Here is a 21,617-nt window from a genome sequence, read left to right as displayed (position 1 = left end):
TCACCTTGGTCATCTTTCTGGGTGATCCTCTCCTAAAAAAGTAACTCCCCTCCTAGTGCTAGTTCCTGACGCTGCAGAGGTGTCAGTTTCACCTCCTGACCCCTCTCCTGAGGATCTTCTATCTCGACGTCTTTGATTTCGATTCCTTTTCTTAGAAAGTCTTATGGAGGGATCCAATGCTTCATCAATATCCCAATTAGCTAAATCTTTTGCAAATTTTGCCTGTTTGTCTTTTTTAATTTCACTTTGAATCTTATGAATTAGATCTTTTAAAAGTTCAGTGTAGCACTGAACTCAACTTACAAACTCCAAGAACAGAACCTGTTTGTAAGTAGGGGACCGCCTGTAGGATATGAAAAGGCAGAACAATCAAAAGTGTATAAATTGAGACTTTAGTACTATTTACTCTTCACTTTTTTTATTCATTGTGTTCTGTATTTCATAATTTCCCTGTAAATCGGTGTAGTAAATATGTAAAATAAATTGCTAAACAATAAAGGTTTGTGAAACCACCATAAAAGAACAAATATCTGGGTAATGTTATTTAAAGATCATTTATCACTAGCTCCATACATCCCATGTCTTCTTGCTTGGCGTTTATCACAGAGTAAATCAACTGCTTAACCGGGGTAGTTATGTGTAACTCCATTTCAATATTCTGCTTGGTTATTTCCCTTAGCCGTGCTACTTTCATCACTTCTTGTCAACATTTCATTTCTCTCCACTGCTCAGTACATTGCTTTTTTGCTGTGGCTAGTCACTTTTGTAGTTTAGCATTTGACAGCGCCTCTTTGAACTTGATAAGTAGGAACCTTTTGTATTTGGTAGCGATAACATAATCTTAATCACTTGAGTTCACAAATGCACATTTCCAAGAAATCCATTTGGTCCATTTTACAAACACAGAGTAATGTACATTTGCTGCCTCCAAAATGTCAATTGTAAAACATTCACATTCTCCACTCACTGAGTTTCTTCTATCACCAAAGCAATCCTTGTAATCTCTTTAGCACATGAGCACATCCTTATATGTTCAGAGCAGCGAACGCAACCAAGACAGCAGCAATCTTTGCAGAAAAGACTCTGTACAACATTTCTTATTAAAAATACCGCTTTATGGATTTTCAGCCTTGCTTAATGTTTTGCTCTTTCATGGATTAGATCTAAAAAGCTACTCTAGCTGGGGTTTGATGGTGTAAGCATAACTGCTTCTGTTAAATGCACCATGTTGGATTAGATATAGTTTTATAATATGTATAATTTATGTAAATGGGCATGAGGACACACACCAATACACATACATACCTCTGTTTTAGATGAAGTACTTATGTATTTTAATAAATTATAGAATGTTTTGAATTATTCTTACATGCCTAGAATTTGATATGCTTTAAAAGTAGAAATCTTTCTGTGTCAAATATTTTGTTAAATGTTGCAAAACAAGTTAGAGCACATCACGCAGCAGCTACACAGACTGAATTTTAGGCACACAGCCCTTTGAGTCCATAAGTGAAATAGGCACATATCAACAATTTCAAACATCCATTATGTTGTCAGTCAGACACAAACAGGCTCCCTAAGTCAGCACTCTGAAAGCTGCCACTTCAGCTGGATCCAAGCACGCAGTGCTGTTTTTGATTTTTCAAAAAAGAGAAAACGTTCCTGGGACAATACCAGTTGAAAGGAAAAAGGGATAAATGTACTGTATATACTCGACTATAAGGCTACAAATTTAGGTCTAACTTACTAAATAAGAGTATAGGGGTCGACTTATATATGAGTCACAAGCAACACTGAGTAATGCGTGTACTAATGGGGACATTCCTATTTGCAGCAATTTACCCTGTGGTAAGTGATACTTTCTTGTTAAAGGAAATGCCAAGAAAACACAGGTCTGAAAGTCCTGGCCACAAGAATTAACAAGGAAAGGGGCAGGGGGAAATAATGGGCTGCAGGAAGGGGGTGAATAATTGCTGCACTTGGGGGCCTGGAGGAGTTAATGGCTGTACTTAAGGGAAAGGAGGGGTTAATAGCTGCAAAACTGTATGATTTGCAGTCATTAACCCCTCCTGGGCCCCAAGTGCAGCTATTAACTTTGCTGGGTAGACTTAGGGCCTGTTTCCACTACACGCAGATTCTGCATGCAGAAAACTGACTCCAATAATTGCCTATGGGAAATCTGCATCAGAAAAATCGCGTTCAGTGGAAACAGGCCCATAGGCATTCATTGGAGTCAGTTTTCTGCATGCAGAATCTGCGTGTAGTGGAAACAGGCCCTTATGCTTGAGTCAATAAAAAAATCCAGCTTAAGAGGGTCACATACATGATGTCGAATTATATTCGAGGATACGGTAGTCATTTTGAATAATGATCTCGAAGGGACAAAACTATCCAGCCCCTCTACTTCTAAAAGTGGAACATTGCCACTGTAGAATGAAGAATGAATGAAAAAATATAGATATAGATACCGGATCTGATTTACACTTTCTTTACTTTAACTACTTTGGCCTCCTGGACGTACCAGCTACGCCCAGGAGGCCATGTGCTCGTCCGCGCACTCCCGGCCGCGGATCGTTAGCCCACGAATCTAGTGATAAATGATCCCGGCCGCGGATCGTTAGCCCACGAATCAGTGAATCGGGCTATGGTGCCCAATCACTGATTCCTCTCCCCCGCAGAAAAAGCGACAGCTTCTCTCAGAAGCTCCACTTTTTCTGGCTGTTACGTCCCCCATGCGTCCCTCTAAGCGTATGTTACGCTTAGAGTGGCGTCATGTAAACACTCATGGCCGCCATCTTGTGGCCAAAAAAAGTAAAACTACAACTAAAAGTAAAAAAATAAAACTTAACACACATTTACATTATAAAAGTAATGTTTACATCCCACCCTCCCAAAAAATACCCATATAAAATGTTTAATATAAAAAAAAAATTACAATAATAAAAAAAGTAAATATTTACTTAAGGGTCTAAATTTTTTAAATATCAATGTAAAGATGAAATATTTCTATATTTTTTTTTATTTTAAACTTGTAAATAGTGATAGATGCATAACGGAAAAAATGCACTTTTATTTCCAAATAAAATATTGTCACCATACATTGTGATAGGGACATAATTTTAACAGTGTAATAACCGGAACATTTGGGCAAATACAATACGTGAGTTTTAATTATGGAGGCATGTATTATTTTAAAACTATAATGGCTGAAAACGGAGAAATAATGAATTTTTTCCGTTTTTTTTCTTATTCTTCCTGTTAAAATGCATTTACAGTAAAGTGGCTCTTAGCAAAATGTACCCCCCAAAGAAAGCCTAATTGGTAGCGGAAAAAACAAGATATAGATCAGTTCATTGTGATAAGTAGTGATAAAGTTATAGGCTAATGAATGGAAGGTGAACATTGCTCGGATGCATAAAGTGAAAAGGACTGAAGGCTGAAGTGGTTAAAGGACACCCGAACTGGGAGTAATATGGACTGACAAATGTATTTCCTTTTAAACAATGCAAATTGCCTGACAGTCCTGCTGGTCCTCAGCCTCTAATATTTTCAGCCACAGACCATGAACAAGCATGAAGATCAGATGTTTCTGACTGAAATCTGACTGGATTAACCACATGCTTGTTACAGATGTGTGATTCAGATACTACTGATGCCAAAGAGATCAGCAGGATACCAGACAACTGGTATAATTCAAAATGACTAAATATGGCAGCCTCCATATTCTTCTCACTTCAGGTGTCCTTTAAAGATTGCAGTGCCCTTCCTGGTTGAGACAGGCTGTTTTTTTTTTTTTTTTTTTTTTTTTTTACCATTAGAGCAGTGATCCCCAACCCTTTTCTTAGGACTCCCCCAACAGTGTATGTTTTGTGGAGATCCACAAAGGTAATAAGCATTCCTGAGATACTAATTACCCCACCTGTGAATGTTTGTGTTTTCCCGCAAAACATTCACTGTTGGGCCTTGAGGACAGGGTTAGGGAACGCTGCATTAAAGGATAGGAGTTTTGAAATGTGATGAAAAAACTGGAATCTTTCTAGGCAAGTAATGGAATAGCTGTGCTATTTATTGAGCATAGGAAGTTTAAACTAGACAGCACATCACATACTCTCAAAAATATTATTGAATTGGAAGTGACTGATTAATTGCAGTTAGGTTTCTTTTGCCACAGGGGCTCTGCCATGCATTGAGGAAGGAGGCTTGGAAGTTTCTATTGGGATATTTTCCGTGGAACAGCTCGAGAGATGAAAGGGCAGCAATTCAGAGGAGGAAAACGTATGTGATCAAGTAATTTGGCAACTTCATATGTGATTTGTAAAATTAATAAATGAAACCTACCTTCACCGATGATTTCTGAGTTGAATGGAAATGTTTCATCGGAGACTAATCCTTCTTTATTAAAACATGGGGAGGAATCACCAATTAAAGTGTACAGTGTAAAATACACCCCTGGTTACAGCCTCACTGTCGGTGGTGTTGATAGAAGTCTAAACTGATGAAATTCAGAGAATCTCAGCAGATTTCACCAAGCGGTGGCAAATAAATTGAAATCTGAAATGAGATCTTCTGTTCTTTGTAGATAAGGTAACACTGAGTTAACAGACTAGATGAGATAAATTTACCTCCTTAGCAATACATTTCCTACTGGAAAATGTGCAAGAATGTTTGTTTGTTTTTTTTATGTAAAAAAAATAACATCGCAATATGAGTTTGCTGCATAATGTTATTTCAGCCCTCAAAAAGCTTCTTGCAGTACTTTGGGTGAACACTGTACTGTATAGGATTAAAGGACATCCGAAATGTTAGAGTACCCGAGGTGGTTTGTGGGAGGGCGAAGGGGGGGGGGGGGGCAGATGGGACACAGAGGCATGTTCCCTGCTGCAGGACATGCCTCTGTGCCCCCCCCCCACCACCACCACTCTCTTCCCCCCACCACCGCGCTATCACCCCCAAAATTAGTGACACGCAATTGTCGCTATTCCGGAGGGTAAGGGAGGAGAGGGATTCCCTGCTTAAATGCCCTCTAGGGATGGTCCTGCAGGTCTTCCAAAGCTGCCATTGGGCATCTCTCTCCCCTGTCCCGCCTCCCTGCACGCTGCTCTATGAGAGCAGCTCTTCCAGCGTCGTGACCCCAGGGGTCATGAAAATGAAACTAAAGGACTGCCGTGCATCGGAGCGGCGTGGATGGTGACTACCTGATCCGCCCAGCCCCCAAATCAGGTAGCATTGTTCTTTTTTTAAATTTTCATCTCCACCTCGAGTTAGTTTTAAAGATTAGATCTACTAGCCTGATACTTCTCCGGCCCCTAGCCATCTATCTGGCCGTCCTGTGTAGTTTTGCAGCCCACCAGTGTTATCCTAGCCTCTTCAAAAGATCACCGATCACAGCTGTGGTCATGGGCTATTGGACAGCAGCATTCGTGCGCCTCTCTTGATCGCACTCCTTTGGTCAGGAGTGTCCTGTGCAGATCACAAAGATTTGGACTATGCAAGGTCAGAATCCTCCCAGCTCCAGGTGCGCGAGAGGTATGCGGACTGGACACGCATGCACAATTGCCCGCGCGACCACAGCTCTGGTTGGCAATCTTTTGGCGTGGCTAGCAGCCCACTGGAAGACAGTGGAAGTACACTGAGGGACTAGGTAGACTGCTAGGAGCTGGAATAAGCCCTAAGTAAGTAGATTGTATCCTTAACATTTCATCTTGGATGTACTTTAAAATTATGTTGCTGGTGCGGGTCGACCATTTTTACACAGATAACTTTTGGGGCTATTGTTAAGATTGTTAAAGCATATTAAGATAAAAAAATGATGGCAGCAGTGGTGGCCAGGATGATGTGGAAGCCTCTGTAGGATCCAGAGGCGTCCCTCTCCTTAGGTAAGTATCGTTTTAATTTTACCTCCCCTTGAGTACAATTTAAAGGGCAACTGTAGTGAGCAGATTATAGATGCTGCCATACTTATTTCCTTTTAAACAATACCAGTTTCCTGGTGGTCCTGCTAGTCTATTTGGCTGCTGTAGTGTCTGAATCACTCCAGAAACAAGCATGCAGCTAATCTTGTCATATCTGACAATAATGTCAGAAACGCCTGATCTGCTGCATGCTTTTTCAGGGTCTATGGCTGAAAGCATTAGCGGCAGAGGATCAGCAGGGCAGCCAGGCAACTGGTATTGCTTAAAAGAAATTACGGTAAATATGGCAGCCTCCATATCCCTCATGTTACAGTTGTCCTCTGAAATATTAAGAAACTTTCCAAAGCAAGTCATCTGAAGATTTCAAAGATTTTAATGATACAATTTTGATTGTACAATCTTACCACTTCTTTGTAATATGAGGGACGACCTAAAGTATCTGTTCTACTGTTCTACTTGTGTTTACCCTTCTACTACCCTGATTTGGTAAGATTGTACAATGTTGTATCATTAGTGGGCACCAAAAGAGAATCTGTTTGCAAATTTTGTAGCAAACAAAAGTTTTTAAGTTAAAGGATTCCATAACATCCTCTAGCAGTGATGGTGAACTTTTTAGATACCAGGGCCCATATGCAATTAACTTTTTCTCCTGAGTTTTCTCCTAGATCATTTTTTCATATTTTCCTATTCTCTTTAAAATAACTTAAATCCAAAAGTACTCTTAAATCGAAAAAGTACTAAAAAGTTGTTGAAAAACCACTGTCAAAATTATTCAGAGTATTTTCTTGCTTGCTGGTGGCTTACTCCTTTAACTGCCAAGCACGTACTATGTACAGTTTGGCAGGCAAGGGCTCCAGCTGCCCACAATGTACCTAGTACGCTATATGGCATTTTGTACCCGGGAAAGCAGTTGGGAGGGGGGGGGGGGGGGGCGATATCATTCCTCCTTTCCTCACCATGGACCCTCCTCCTGTGCTTCCCAGCAGAGCCAGAGCAGCGATGTGGTGTGTAATTAACTCACCCGATCGCTCCATGCGGTGTCCCCGTCAGCAGCCGTCTTCTCTCTACTATTGTTTCCCTGTATAAGGCGTGATTACTACATGTCATACAGAGATCGGACGGCCAGAGAGGAGCCTGCTGCCGGCGGGGACACATCGCATGTAGCGAACGAGCAGGAGAGTTACACACCAGAACGCTGCGCTCCAGCTCTGCATGGGGCCACAAGAGCGGGGCCCATGGGGAGGGAGGATGATGCAGGCCTCCTTCCCCACAGTGGCACTTCTACCTAATATCTATACTGGGGCAAGTATACCTGCTAACTATACTGTGGGCACCTATACCTGCTACCTATATTGGAGCACGTATACCTACTACCTATACTGGGGCACCTATACCTGCTACCTATACTGGGGCTCTCCTATTCCTGGCTACCTATACTTAGGCACCTATATCTGGTACCTGTACTAGTGGTACCTATACCTGGCTACCTATACTGGTTGCACCTATATCTGGTATCTGTATTGGGGCATCTTTTCCTGGCAACATATACTGGCCGCACCTATATATGGCTACCTGTACTGGCTGCACTTATTGCAGGACAGGAAAAGTGGGATATCAATACATATCTGGTATCGTTGGATTCAGCAGAAGTGGGGCTTTTACAAACAGTAACATTTTTGTCAGTAAATGTACAGTAATTCATTGACAAAAAAAAACCACAACAAAAAAATATTTTATTTTTTATTGATTTTTTTTATTTTTTTTAAACATATTTCATGAAACAAAAATGTGTTATATTTTTGTGTGTGTGTGTGTGTGTGTGTGTCCCACAGACACTTGTGTTGCATATACAGCACCATATCAGCACAGGAAGCCAGATGACCCCCAGTTATAGGCAGCTGAATCACCCACCCAATATAGGTAGCTATGCAGGTTAGTGGGTCAAAGTGGCACACCGTTCATGGGTATCCTGGGTGCATAACCAGGATGGCAGGCCGTGCTGCCGATTGTCATACAAGAAGATGTTGGTTAGGTTAGCATACCAGTATGCATCAAAAGTTTGATTTATTGCATTAGTAGGTTACAAAAAATAGTTTGTAGACTTCTAGTGCAATGCATCAAACTTCTGTTGCATACTTCTAACCTAACCTAAACCTTCTAGTATTGGTAGCCAGATGATTCTCCGAATAGGCAGCCAGTTACCCCCTCCCCCAGTATAGGCAGCCGCACGTTGCCGGAAGAGGATAAGAAGTCAAAAGGAGGCCCTAAATCTCAGGAAAGTGCTTCTTCCTGTTTGACCAGTTGAATGAAGTTAACTTAGAGGGCAGAAGGGCAGTATTTGCTTTATGAATATGGTAGGCAGGAGAAAAGCACTTGTTATCTTGTGTAGGGGGGGCATGACCGATGGATGCAAGTATTATATCGTTCATGATCGTAATGGCTGTTCTATTATCAAAATTATTGGGTAATTTCAACGCTTTTTTAAGTATTTTATCAAGCTGTGTAATGCAGATGTTTTTGCTCTGTTGATTGTTGTGCAGTTCTATATGTTGACTACAATTGCTGTTTACTGCTGCTTATAGCTGGCCCTGAGATATTCGTTTTATGGATCAGAGCCAGAATGTAGGACATTTGAGAGATAAATATCAGAGCAGTTGTACTTAGAATCTAGAATGAGACCCTGTACTGTGTATGAATTCTTCAGGTGGGCACTGTATTTGGCACTTACATCTAGCTGTCTGATTTGATGAAGTCTAGGAACAGCAGTGCTTAATAATGCCATGATGAGTTGGGGAGACTTCTGTGTCACCATTCTGTTTACCTTGCGCTCCACTTCCCAGCTAGATGTACATTGCATACTGCATTCATTTCTGCAGGACACTTTCTGCTTAGCTTGTTTGCTCCAGGGCTGTAAGCTGCCTTCCTGTTACTGTGTAGCTCACTCTCCATTAGCCACATCTCTTCTGCTAAGCACATCTGATCAGACAACCTTTCCTGACTGGAAAAGGCTGCTGTTCCTCTGCAAACATTTTCTGCTTGCATAACATAAAGAAAGAGTTCTAGAAAGTTTTTTTTTTCGTTTAGATTTTTGTAGTGTGTGTGTATGTGTATATATGTATATGTGTATATATGTGTGTATATATATATATATATATATATATATATATATATATATATATATATATATCTATCAATGAAATAACAGTTTTCTACATACCTGAGGCTTCCTCCAGCCCCATGCGCATAGATCACTCCCACGCCACCGTCCTCAGCCTTCTTTATCGCTGGGACCGGGTTCGGTAACTTCTGCCAGTTGCAGGCCAGTCTGCGGCTGTGTAGAGAGCGCACCAGAAGGCTGAGGACGGCGGCGTGGGAGCAATCCTTGCGCATGGGGCTGGAGGAAGCCCCAGGTATGTATAAAACTTTCATTTTATTTAGTCTCTGGTATACTTTAAGATGGCAATACACTGGTTGATCTGTCCAACAGATAGATCCCCCAATCATTAATCATTAACTGATCAGAGAGGGATCTATCTGCTTGATTCCCTCCACACACTAGTGCTTGGCTGAGGAGCCAATGGGGCGAAGCTACCATCTGTGGGATTATGACTGAATGCCTCCAAGTCAGAATCCCCCCTAAACGTGATGATCCCTCCACACACTACACAAAGAGTTCCACCCCCAGGCGGTGTAGCTGACTTTCACCTGTCCACCACTCAGTGCCAGTCTTTGCGGTCCCCAGCAGCTCCTTCTTTACTGCCAAGTCTTTGGGCACATGTGTACCCAGGGGCTGCGAAAGTGAAGACATGAAGAAGCAGCCATCAGGGAGAGAAGATACCCACATCACGTTGTGGACAGGTGACAGTAGCTTAGTCACTTATTGAATCGAATGCCGCTAGCGACGTGCTCCCGATCCACCACCAATCAACCAAAATTCTGTTCTGCTGAATCTGGAACAGCCAAGATGCAGGTTGCACTCACCAAACAGGTCGACGTGCTTGTAGGTCCAAATCCCTCAGACCTTAGGTCGATCGTGAATTTTGTGGAATTTTTTTCGATCAGTCAGATGTGTTTCTTTTATATGGCCACCTTTATAGATGCAGAGCCTACAGGGAACTTTTGATGAATATTGCAGCATCTTTCCTTAACACTGATAAGTATGGGGTTGCTCCCCTGGTGGTCACAAGAATCTGAAGCAGATCCTAATATTTTTATTCACTTGCTGCCCAACATAATTTCCCTGCAATTTCTGCTTCTGTGACAGTGTGATGGATGGAGGATGAATCCTTCTCTAGCCATGAACTGTGGGAACTGTACATTGTTGGGACCATTATACGACAAGAAGTATTACTCAGTTAGGACTAGGGCTGTCATATGACTTGTTGTGCAGCACGATGATGTGTGGTTACTCCTCTGAGTTTGGGGTGCTTGTTAAGTTGCTTTCTCGGAACTTATGCTGCCCATCAATGATATAATCATGATTTTACAATCATGCCAAATCTATGTAGTAGAAAGGTATGCTGATTGAATATGTTTTGAATTGATACTTTAGGTAGTCCCTCATATTATGTAGATGTGGTAAGGTTGTACAAGGAAGATTGTATCATTAGTTGGCACCTTTAGCCACCACATCGAATATCCATGTTTATCAGAATATAACTATTTAGAAGAAAACTTGCAATGGACTGATGTTCCCGACTAGAATGCAGTCATGGGGATCAGTAGATACAAATTTATTTTATACGTTCTTTAATTTTAGTTGTATCTTTGCTCACCGGCCAGTGCAGGGATACAATCCCCGCCCATCAACGCATTGCGCATGTCCCTCTGGCAGCTTCTTCAGGGTTTGCCTGTATTGCAAACTGCCAATGTGTGTGCTTTGTTGCACACTACCATGCCATAGTACATGTCAGGAGATGCATATGCAAAAGCGTACAAGTGTGCATAAAGCCTACGAACTTTACCACTGCAATCTCCCATCGCAACCGATGCACACACCTGCCCTGACAACTGTTTGTACGGATAAAGCTTTTTATAAAATCTCCCACTGCAAGTGTATCCTTGTGAATGCAGTCACACGGCCACTAATTTGCTAACCTTTTGGCAATCCTTGTAGGGGTCTGCCATAACTTAGGCAGAGGTTGCAGTTTTTTTAATCACTTTTCTTTTTGTTTATAAATAAAAAAAATAAAGGTTGGGATTGCTAAATAACGTGTTCTCTGCTGTTTTCCATAGCTAGGGAATATTAATAAATCAGTGCTGTTCTGGTTCTTTGGCCAAACTAGATCCCTTTCCCAATATGTCATAAAGCAACATGGAGAGCAATTAGCATGTGGTTTAATCATCTTGCTTCTAGCTTTTATTCATTACAGATTAAGTCTAGAAGCTGTTCTCCACTTTGACCACTAGGAGGCACCATAGCATAAACGTCTCATTTATTTTTTATCTTGTGATTAGATGGATAATGAATATGTGTATCAACTTTTCCTCCTTCTGTGGGAGAATGTAGTTGAAAATACCCAATTGTCTCACGTTTTCAAGCCAAGTTTAGGCTTATCGGCTCTTTTCATAGAATGAAAAAGGACCATTCAGCCGTTGCATTCACATTCTAAGAGTGTATATTCCTCAGCTTGCAGATAGACAGCCCTTTTCTACATTTATGGCTCATTACATTAAATAGTTTTATTCAGCGCTGGACAGCGTGATCAGATAGGAGACAGGAGAAAGTCATTTAAAGTAGAATAAAACCTCCAGTTTCTCCCTTAATTCGATTAACCTTTTTTTCCCGACATTGCCGTGTATAACGAAGATGGGGAATAATCTTTTTCGCTTGACATTTTTATTAGGGCTCCCTTCTACATGGTAATTAAAGTGCCATTTCACGGTATTGTCTCATGTTTTATTTTGCTTTCCTCAGGGAGAGAACAGCATAAACTGATAATATAATTTATTTTCCATAAATGCATTAACACCTAATGTAGGATTCTTTACCTGAGCAAACTTATTTTGGATTTTTTATTGTTTGGTATGCTTGGCCGAGGCATTCTCCGGGAGCTGTTGTAATTGGCATTCTCTCTCCCCATTTCTTTTCTACAGAGATGAGTACTTTCGCATGAAACTGCAGTGGAAGTCGGTCAGTGAAGAGCAAGAAAAGCGCAATTCAAGACTTCGAGATTACAGGAGTTTAATAGGTATTTGCAGAAATTGATATATTCAGCTGGTAAACCTGATACTATGTTTATAAAATGTATTTGCAGTATTTTCATTAATTCCATATTCGTAACATACTGTGTTTGATTCGTTTGGTGGAGCAAAGAAACTTTCAGGTGTGGTATTTATTACTTCTATATATTTAAATTGAAAAGGGTGCTGTTTAAATCGTGTGTGTGCGTGCGTGCGTGCGTTTCGAGACCATAATTATAAGTCAAATTGAGAAGTTTGGGAGGAAGAATCTGGCAAGAAGGGAGGCTAAGCAGCCTTGTGTACTTTCTGGCTGAGCTCCACAGAACCTTTGTAGAGATGGCAGAATCTTACAGAAGGTCAAGCATAACTGTAATCTGGACTTTATAGGTGAGTGACTAGAAAGAAGCCTTTCCTCAATTTAAAAAAAAAAAAAGGCTTACCTGGAGTTACTAAAATGAAGTTAGCAAAAAAAATTCTCTCTTGTGATGTGTTTTAAGCTATTTGCTCTCAGTTTGAAGTGTGGTGTTTGAAGGAAACCCGGGCTCAGTTTATTTCTTGCGCAATACTGTTCAAGTGGTTAATTGTGGTGGCACTACCATCTTGTAGAGTTAATTTTCAGTAGCAACAGGAAGGAGGAAAAGCTGCACTAAGCAAGATCAGGTTTATCCTTAATTACATCCTACTCCAGAGTGCTCTGGATCTAAGATTGGTTGGAAGTTCACATTGCAACAGGTCAGTGACCCTGAACCAGGTATGCCGAGCTCCAATCCTTGATGGCCGCGGTCCTCCCATATTTGGAACAGCTCAAATTAATTGATGGGACTGAATCAGGAATAGGGATGTTCTCTGAGGTGCAAACAGTTCATGCAGGATTATGTAAATTTGTATGCAAATTTATGCAGATTGGAAATTGACCAATCAAGTCCTACCAAGGTTTAAATTGATTAGTCAATTTTCAAGCTGCACACCTTTGCATACAAATGTACATAATCCTGCATGAACTCAGAAATATTTGCATCTCATTGATAATCCCTAATCAGGAAATGTGGTGTTTTTCAAGTAGAACACCGTTCTCCATTTCTTAGACCATCCTAAACACTATCATGGATATGGCAATTGAGGACCATAGTTCTACACCTGTGCCCTAAATAAAGGAAAGACAACAAAGGAGTGGCTTGGGGACAGCTATTTAAGGACAATTAAGTCAATGTACATGAGAGGCCAGTCTGTAGACTTCATCTCAACTAAAACCCGTGGCAAGTCCTTAAAGTAACTCAACTCGGGTAAACTTTAACTACCTTGGTGGGACTTGAGAAAACCTGAAGAAAATCCCAAAATCCAGCTGTGTGAAAATGGTCATGTTATATCTAGGATATGTACTGTAGTAATTGTAATGGAAGTTTATGTAGCAGAGTGCTGCTTCCTTGTTCTTCCCCCTCTCCTCTCCAAAGAGCAGTGCTTGTTGCTCGACTCAGCTGTGTTTGTACGGTTATCATTCCAAACCTGCTGCCCAAAAAATCAAGAATGACGGCTTTGGTTGAGAAACGTTGTGTGTAGCTTTACCAGAGGGTCTGACTACTAGGGTTAACGGCCTCAATTCACTAAGGGCAGTTTGGTAAAATCATTTTGGTCGGTAAAATACCTCTTCGGTACTTTACACTTCTTTTTTTTTTTTTCAAAATTCCCTAAAGATTTTCCGCATGAGGTAGAAGTTTGGTAATTTAGCAAACAAACCTGCTTCAGTTTACTAAGCCCTGCTCGGTAAGTCTCACTCACCAGCTGTGTAGCAGGTCAGCAGTCAGGCAGGAAGCGCAGTGTAGGAGTCAGCATTTTCTGTCTAGTGCATCCCTGGCATCACTTTAGATGTGCTGCAGCCACCAGAGGGAGCTCTTCTGTTTAAGAGTATACAGATTTTCACATCTAAAGGGATGCAGAAAAGCCTCAGAATCAGAATGTCTCCTTCCCCTGCTCTGCCAGAGTGAAGTCCCGCCTTCCAGGGTGTTGAACCAAATCGGGGCGAGAAGCAGGGCTGCTTGGCTCTCCCTATTGGCTGCCTGGCTCTCCCTATTGGCTGTCTGTCAATGTTAACGCATGGAGAGAGGGAATTACCAGCTGGTCAGAGCTGAAGAAAAATACCAAACACTTTTGCTTGATTTACCGAATTCGTCAATCTTTGTAAATTGCAATTTCTTGAGGTATTTACTGCACAAGTTGGTAATTTACCGCACTAGTTAGTAATTATAATTTTCTGTGCATATTTGGTGAATTGGAATTTGGGAAGGTGATTGCTAAAATCAGCAGTTTTCAGCATTACTGAATGCGGTAACAGGGTTGCCAAGCGTCCGTATTTGGACGGACAGTCCGTCCTAATGACCCCCAAAACTCAGTGTCCGTACTTTGCAACAGGCGTCCGTTTAAAATGTTTCATTTTCTAAGTGATCCTGATGCGCATGCGCACTTCGCTTTAGAAAGCCGCAGATCACTGAGCAGCTGAGCCAGAAGAGCTGCTCTGTCCCTCCCTGAGCTCCCTCCAATCAGTGACAGGCAGCCTTGCATGACGTCTCTCTCCTGCCAATTGAGGCTGTTCACAGCCAGCCCACCCCCCCACACGCTTCTCAGCGCGCACTTGAATTGTGGTCCCGTCTGAAGCAAGCACAGCAGTGCTGAGCCTGGACTCTGATCACCAGTCTTTCTGTGGGTGCAGAGACTCCTCCAGGGAGACTGCACTGCAGGAGGAGCTGCTGTGACTTCTCTCCCCGGGGAGACAGGCAGCTATTCTCCACGTCTCTGCCTGGAACGTGTGTGTTTCAGAGATTCCCGCCCTCATCAGCCATCCCTCGCCCCTCAGACTCAGTCATTCAGGTAGGCTCCTCCATGGCTCCATCACTCATAGCAGCTCGGAAAGTTTGTGCATCTGAACTGAAGAAGAATGTGGCCTGGCATGCTGAACTGCAGATAAATGAAGGAAGGGTCAGGGAGTCGGTCAGGACAGGGTGTCAATTAGTCAGGGAATGTATGAGGTTTTCTCCATCTTCCTCAGTCTCCCTTCTTCCCTAGGAAGCAGGTAACTGGAATAATGTAAGTCAGAGTAGGAGAGGTGATTTACTGTCAGAGCAATGCACTTTTACTTTCTGCAGCAGAGCATATGTGCTGCCTCAGAGACATCCTGTCACTGGTTGCTGTGCACTGCTTCTCTGTTCTGATGCTGAATCAAATCACCTCTCCTACTCTGCAGTTTCTCCCCCAGCTGGATCAGAAAGTTCCTATTAAGTTATATTTGCTGTAGAAGCTGGGGTCGGCATCACTGAGCTCCTGTAGCCTATCCTCTAATCACAGTGTAGTGCTCCCCCACACACAGGCACACTTGACCACTATAATTTGAAGCAAGCCTCTCCTTAAAGGAGAACTGTAGTGAGAGGCATATGGAGGCTGCCATATTTATTTCCTTTTAAGCAATACCAGTTGCCTGGCTATCCTGCTGAGCTATCTGCCTGCAGTAGTATGAATCACACCAGAAACAAGCATGCAGCTAATCACGTCAGACCTGACAAAAATGACACAAACACCTGGTCTGCTGCATGCTTGTTCAGGAGCTATGGCTAATAGTATTACAGGCAGAGGATCAGCAGGATAGCCAGGCAACTGGTATTGCTTAATAGGAAATAAATATGGCAGCCTCCATATACCTCTCTCTACAGTTCTCCTTTAACCACTTGAGGACCCACCCTTTACCCCCCCTTAAGGACCAGCGCTGTTTGTTGTGATCTGTGCTGGGTGGGCTCTGCAGCCCCCAGCACAGATCAGCGGGCAGGCAGAGCGATCAGATCGCTCCCCTTTTTCCCCCCTATGGGGATGATGTGCAGGGGGGGTCTGATCGCTCCTCCTGTCTGGCTTGTTGCGGGGGGGGGGCACCTCAAAGCCCCCCTCCGCGGCGAAATTCCCCCCTCCCTCTCCTACCTGCTCATCCCCGGTGATCGGGGCTGCACAGGACGCTATCCGTCCTGTGCAGCCAGTGACAGGACGTCCCCTGTCACATGGCGGCGATCCCCGGCCGCTGATTGGCCGGGGATCGCCGATCTGCCTTACAGCGCTGCTGCGCAGCAGCGCCGTACAATGTAAACAAAGCGGATTATTTCCGCTTGTGTTTACATTTAGCCTGCGAGCCGCCATCAGCGGCCCGCAGGCTATTCACGGAGCCCCCCGCCGTGAATTGACAGGAAGCAGCCGCTCGCGCGAGCGGCTGCTTCCTGATTAATTAGCCTGCAGCCGGTGACGCAGAACTGCGTCGCTGGTCCTGCAGCTGCCACTTTGCCGACGCACGGTATAAGCGTGCGGTCGGCAAGTGGTTAAGGGTAATCGCATACCGTGTGTTTTTAGGGGGTGCCGCAAGCCTTTATTTATGTACAGGGGATGATCTCTATGACTATGGTAGGATTAGATTGTGAGCTCCTCTGAGGACAGTCAGTGACATGACTATGTACTCTGTAAAGTGCTGCAGGAGATGTCAGTGCTATATAAATACAGACTAACCAGCAAGCTCATGGTGACCCAGAACTCATTGGAGTGTGTAAGGGACTACAATGGTCCTAAAAGCCCCCTTACTAAGATGTTAAGAAAAACAAAAGTTTGCTTTCCTAAAACAGAAAGAATTTGCGATAATTCAGGTTGGAGTGAGCTCGAGATGTCTCCCATATTTTCAGCAGTGTTGCTCTGGGAGACATCTCGAGCTCACTCCAACCTGAATTATCACAAATTCTTTCTGTTTTAGGAAAGCAAACTTTTTTGTTTTTCTTAACATCTTAGTAAGGGGGCTTTTAGGACCATTGTAGTCCCTTACACACTCCAATGAGTTCTGGGTCACCATGAGCTTGCTGGTTAGTCTGTGCCTCTCGGATTCACAAGCCCTACTCCATAGAGCCAAATTAATCCATGCCATGCACTGATGAGGATCAAACAATCCGAAACAGTCTGTATGCATGTTGGATTATTATGGCTCTGTACAAATTAACAAGCTGACACATCATTGCATTCCAGCGGTTCTGGAGGTATGTTTAGCTTCTAAGGGTACAATGGTTAATTTGCATATATTCAGCAGTGTTGCTCTGGGAGACATCTCGAGCTCACTCCAACCTGAATTATCGCAAATTCTTTCTGTTTTAGGAAAGCAAACTTTTGTTTTTCTATATAAATACATAATAATAATATGGTAGGATATTAGACTGACTATGGTAGGATTAGATTGTGAGCTCCTCTGAGGACAGTCAGTGACATGACTATATACTCTGTAATGTGCTGCATAAGGTGTCAGGTGGTGCTATATAAATACAAAATATTATGGTAGGACATTATACTGTGACTATGGTAGGATTAGATTGTGAGCTCTTCCTGAGGACAGTCAGTGACATGACTATGTACTCTGTAAAGTGCTGCAGAGGATGTCGGTGCTATATAAATACTAAAAAATAATAATGGAGAAGTGCAAAAGGAATAATGCCCAGAGCTTAGCCCTACCCACACAACTCGACTTAAAAGTGTGCTTATGACTCCGCCCCCTGTCCGTCCAAAATTTTGTGTGTCCTGCTTTTTTGGGCCTTTTGTCCGTCAAAAATTAGAAATTGGGTTGGCAACCCTGTGCGGTAATGCTTAGTGAATTGAGGCCAGAATTTCAAGTTTTTCTAAAATTCTTTACTTTGCCATTACAGGGTACTGAAAGTAGCGCATAGATGTCAAAAATGAGTTTAAATTCGTTTAGCATGGGACCACTACATACCAAAATGTGAAAGGATCTGAATAGTTTCTGAATGCACACTGTATGTGTTTGGATTGCTGCCCGGAGTTCTGCCTTAATTGTTTTAGGTTTGCATGTATTACCCAAACCTGCATTTCCTATTGAAATTTCAGACTAAGCTATCTATAACAAAAAAGTACATGGGAATATTTTCAACGTTGTAGTAATTTATATGCAAAACAGCTGTCTTTAATTTATACAGCATATTAAACCTGTTCGCTGTCATGTCTCTGTGTTGGTGCTATATTCTATTTTCAGATTCAGCCTTTGTAGATTTGTTAAACTTGCAGAAATCGCCAGAATAAAAATCAGCATTGTTACATAAAGATGTATTCGGTTAATGTGAAATATAAATCAGCTTAATATAGCACTGCCCTTTGAATGATCTGAAGTGCCCCATAATGTATTCCTTCCTTGCATTCATCATGAGGAGCTGTCAGTCTGAGCTCTCGGAGAGAAGTATGCCAAACACTCTGTGCCAGCCAGATATGGCTTTGTTGTAAATTAGCCGTTCCTCTCTTAAATATTTAATGTCATTTTCTTTATCCATCAAATTAGAAAAAGATGTGAACCGCACAGACCGAACAAACAAGTTTTATGAAGGCCAAGATAATCCCGGATTAATTTTACTTCATGACATTTTGATGACATATTGCATGTACGATTTTGATCTTGGTAAGTGCATGATCATACTGCTGTAGAGAAATCGTCTTTAGTTTTAATTAATAGAACTTGCTCTGTACTGGGGAAATGTGCCACAAACTTATGAAAAATTCAACTGCAAATATTTTTCCTTATCACTAGAATAATATAGATGCATGTGTATGTATTTTCTGCATATATATGTGTGTGTGCAATCACATGGTATTTTAAACCTTCCCACACAGGAATTGACTTTATTGTTACCAGGTTATAGGATATAAACAAAGTAACATGTTGTTTGTAACCCCCCTTGTATAAAATACAAATGACAAGGTCCATTCATTCCAATTCAGTGGATCCATGCCAATGTAGATATGCAGAGGTGACCTGTCAATCACAACAGGTTAAAATTCTAGTCATTCAAACCAAAAGTCCCAGACGTCTCTTCTCAACTTAGGTACATGGTCAATAACCATACATTTTTACTGTGTTACATGTTAATACACACAGGTAAGTAGGTAGAAATGAGAGTAGTGTTTTTGTACACCTTCCTCCTTGTGTGTTTTTTTTCTCCACCATATGGACTCAGTGACTCATCTGCTATATATATATATATATATATAGCCCTACATTGTTACATCACTATTTTGTGTACCACTGTTGAACACTATAATGTCCCTGTGAGCCGAAGTTCAGGTCAAAAAAGAAAATGCCTAATATGAGGGAAGCCTCTGAATCCTGTAGAGGCTTCCCACGGCCTCCTCCAGTCTCTCGTTGCCACTCACAGATCCCTGAAAGATTTCCAACACGTGTTTATCAGAAACTGATCGGGACCACGCGTCCTTCAAGTACATTACAGCCAATACTGCGGTGGCACGAATACGGCCGCCGTATGCAGGCACGGCCTTGCTTATGCAGGTGCAGCACGGTTGTGCTCTTGCGGGTGCAGCACAGCCACGCTTGTGTCAAAAGAAGAGCATGGCCCTGATGTTTAGGAGAGTCACAGTGAGTAGTAGCGAGGAGGATCCAGAGGCTTCCCTCTTAGGTAAGTGTAACCTTTTTTGCCCATGCTTTAGCCCGGGTTCACTTAAATGTTGCAATATCTCCACTATCTACTGTACAGCACTGCGTAATAAGTTAGCACTTTATAAAGAAAGTGAAATGCAGTCGAATCTTGTTCTATTCAACTCTGATATAGTTAATCTCTGGCTATAGTAAACTCTTTGGCCTAGACCCAACCATGCTCCTGTATGAATATACAATGTATGATCAATTCCGACCAATTTTGATATATTAAACTGTGGTCCCTTGGTGTTTACTATAAAGGGATTCTACTGTAATACCTTACACAATAATGTAATAAGCTACTAGGTCAACGATGACAAACTTTTTAGAGGCCGAATGCCCAAACTGCTACTCAAAATCCACTAATTTATCATAGCGTGCCAACACTGCAATTCATACTAAAAACTATGGTTTTAGTTAAGAAAAAACAACTCGTACATTAAAGGCCACTCTACTTTTAAAATGCAGCAATTACCCCATGTATCAAATGCAGAGGTTACCAATTACTAAAGCATGCCTCTGTCTCTTTTGCTGTTCCCTGCCAGAGTGATAAGTTAATTGTTAGGAGGGGAACACATAGGTATCAATGTACAGTGAGGTGGCAGGTGAAAACACAGTCCCTTCACCTGCCTGCCTCTCTGCACTCTACTAGAATGGAGGTTTTCAGAGGGGAGAAGGGAGTAAGGGGCGAATTATTTATTTTAATAATGAAAAAAATTAACTGCAATATAGTGGCGGCCAGCAGCTTGCGGGCCCACAGAGGACTCGGAGTGCCACATCTGACGCATGTGCCATAGGTTCACCACGCTGTACTAGGTATTTTTTTTCAACATCTGCAATTCTCTACTTTCACAGATTTACAAGAATATTGCTCTTTAGAGGCATAAAGTCAATCTTTGTTTTCTATATAGTTTTGAATACAAAAGGTAATGCCTTTGCAGAATTTGGGACAAACAGGATAGATGGGGCAACGGATTAGAGCTGCACCAAACCAATAGAAATAGTTGTATGGGCAGATCGACCAAGAGACAGATCTCACTCCAGTCAGATTCAATCAGAGCAAGATCTGTTGCCTACCTATACACCACAGGCCAATACCCAATAAATTTCAGCATAAAATCTATCAGGAATGGGCCTAGCAACGTCCCTAGCTACTAGCACACGTTGTGCAGTTAACGCAACCCACTTTACCTTGGTAACGAATGTAAAGCACCATGCGATATCCTAGCAATGCCTAAGTAATGTGGATTACACATGGTAATTCTGCTCTAATTTGACGAATATGCCCCTAACTGTCCTGCCTTAGTTTGGTTATCTGTGCAATATAAATAGATAGATAAACGGAATTAAACTGGGTCAGGTCCAGACTCCAGAAAAGTGTACACATAAGTAGGCAGCCTGGCTGGAATCTTTGTATAGGTCCTTTTGCAAGGGAGTATGTCAAAAGAATAGGCGAGATGGACCAGTCCCGATGTTGTTAGTAAGAGTTTCAAAGCCAGATAATTAAGTTTCTGTAAAGGTGGCCACACACCATACAATTTTTTAAATATCTGTTCAATTTAAGAATTACAATCAATTTTTCTGACTGATTGTAACATTTCAAAAATATGACCAATGTACCACACACCTATGTTCAATTTTTTTCCCCAATCATCATAAAAATGATTGGATACTCTGACAAAATTGCTAGGGTGTGTATATTAATAAATTGGCAATCTAACACACACCATAAAATCTTTAGAAAGATTGATCTGACATTCCGGATCGATAAAAATTGAAGAAAACGGGAAATCCGATCAGATTTTTCAGTCGAATGAAAAAAAAGCTTCAGATTTTTTTCGGGAGATCCGATCGTTTTTATCGAATTACTGTAAAATCGGATCATTTTATTGTATCGTGTGTGGCCACCTTTAGTATCTGCTAGCCAAGAAATCATTTACAGTGAACTTTACTTTGAGACAAATGTACATCTTATATGTATGTGTACATATGTGTTTTACATTTTACTGTTTTTTTTTGTTTGTTTT

At 41.9% G+C, this 21,617-nt stretch overlaps 1 protein-coding gene across 2 annotated transcripts in view; it reads left to right on the top strand.

The window, feature by feature from the left end:
- The window catches only part of TBC1D15 (TBC1 domain family member 15), a 138,810-nt gene that overhangs the window by 85,686 nt on the left and 31,507 nt on the right, over positions 1 to 21,617 (top strand). For both annotated transcript variants that reach the window (XM_068276671.1, XM_068276670.1), the window contains 3 exons: positions 4,172 to 4,275; positions 12,009 to 12,103; positions 18,442 to 18,558. In XM_068276671.1, the coding sequence (XP_068132772.1) occupies positions 4,172 to 4,275; positions 12,009 to 12,103; positions 18,442 to 18,558 (316 nt within the window). The remainder of the gene's footprint in view (positions 1 to 4,171; positions 4,276 to 12,008; positions 12,104 to 18,441; positions 18,559 to 21,617) is intronic.

This window comes from Hyperolius riggenbachi, chromosome 3 (genome assembly GCF_040937935.1).
Source record: "Hyperolius riggenbachi isolate aHypRig1 chromosome 3, aHypRig1.pri, whole genome shotgun sequence".
NCBI lineage: Eukaryota > Metazoa > Chordata > Amphibia > Anura > Hyperoliidae > Hyperolius > Hyperolius riggenbachi.
This window is presented reverse-complemented; position numbering and strand designations above follow the sequence as displayed.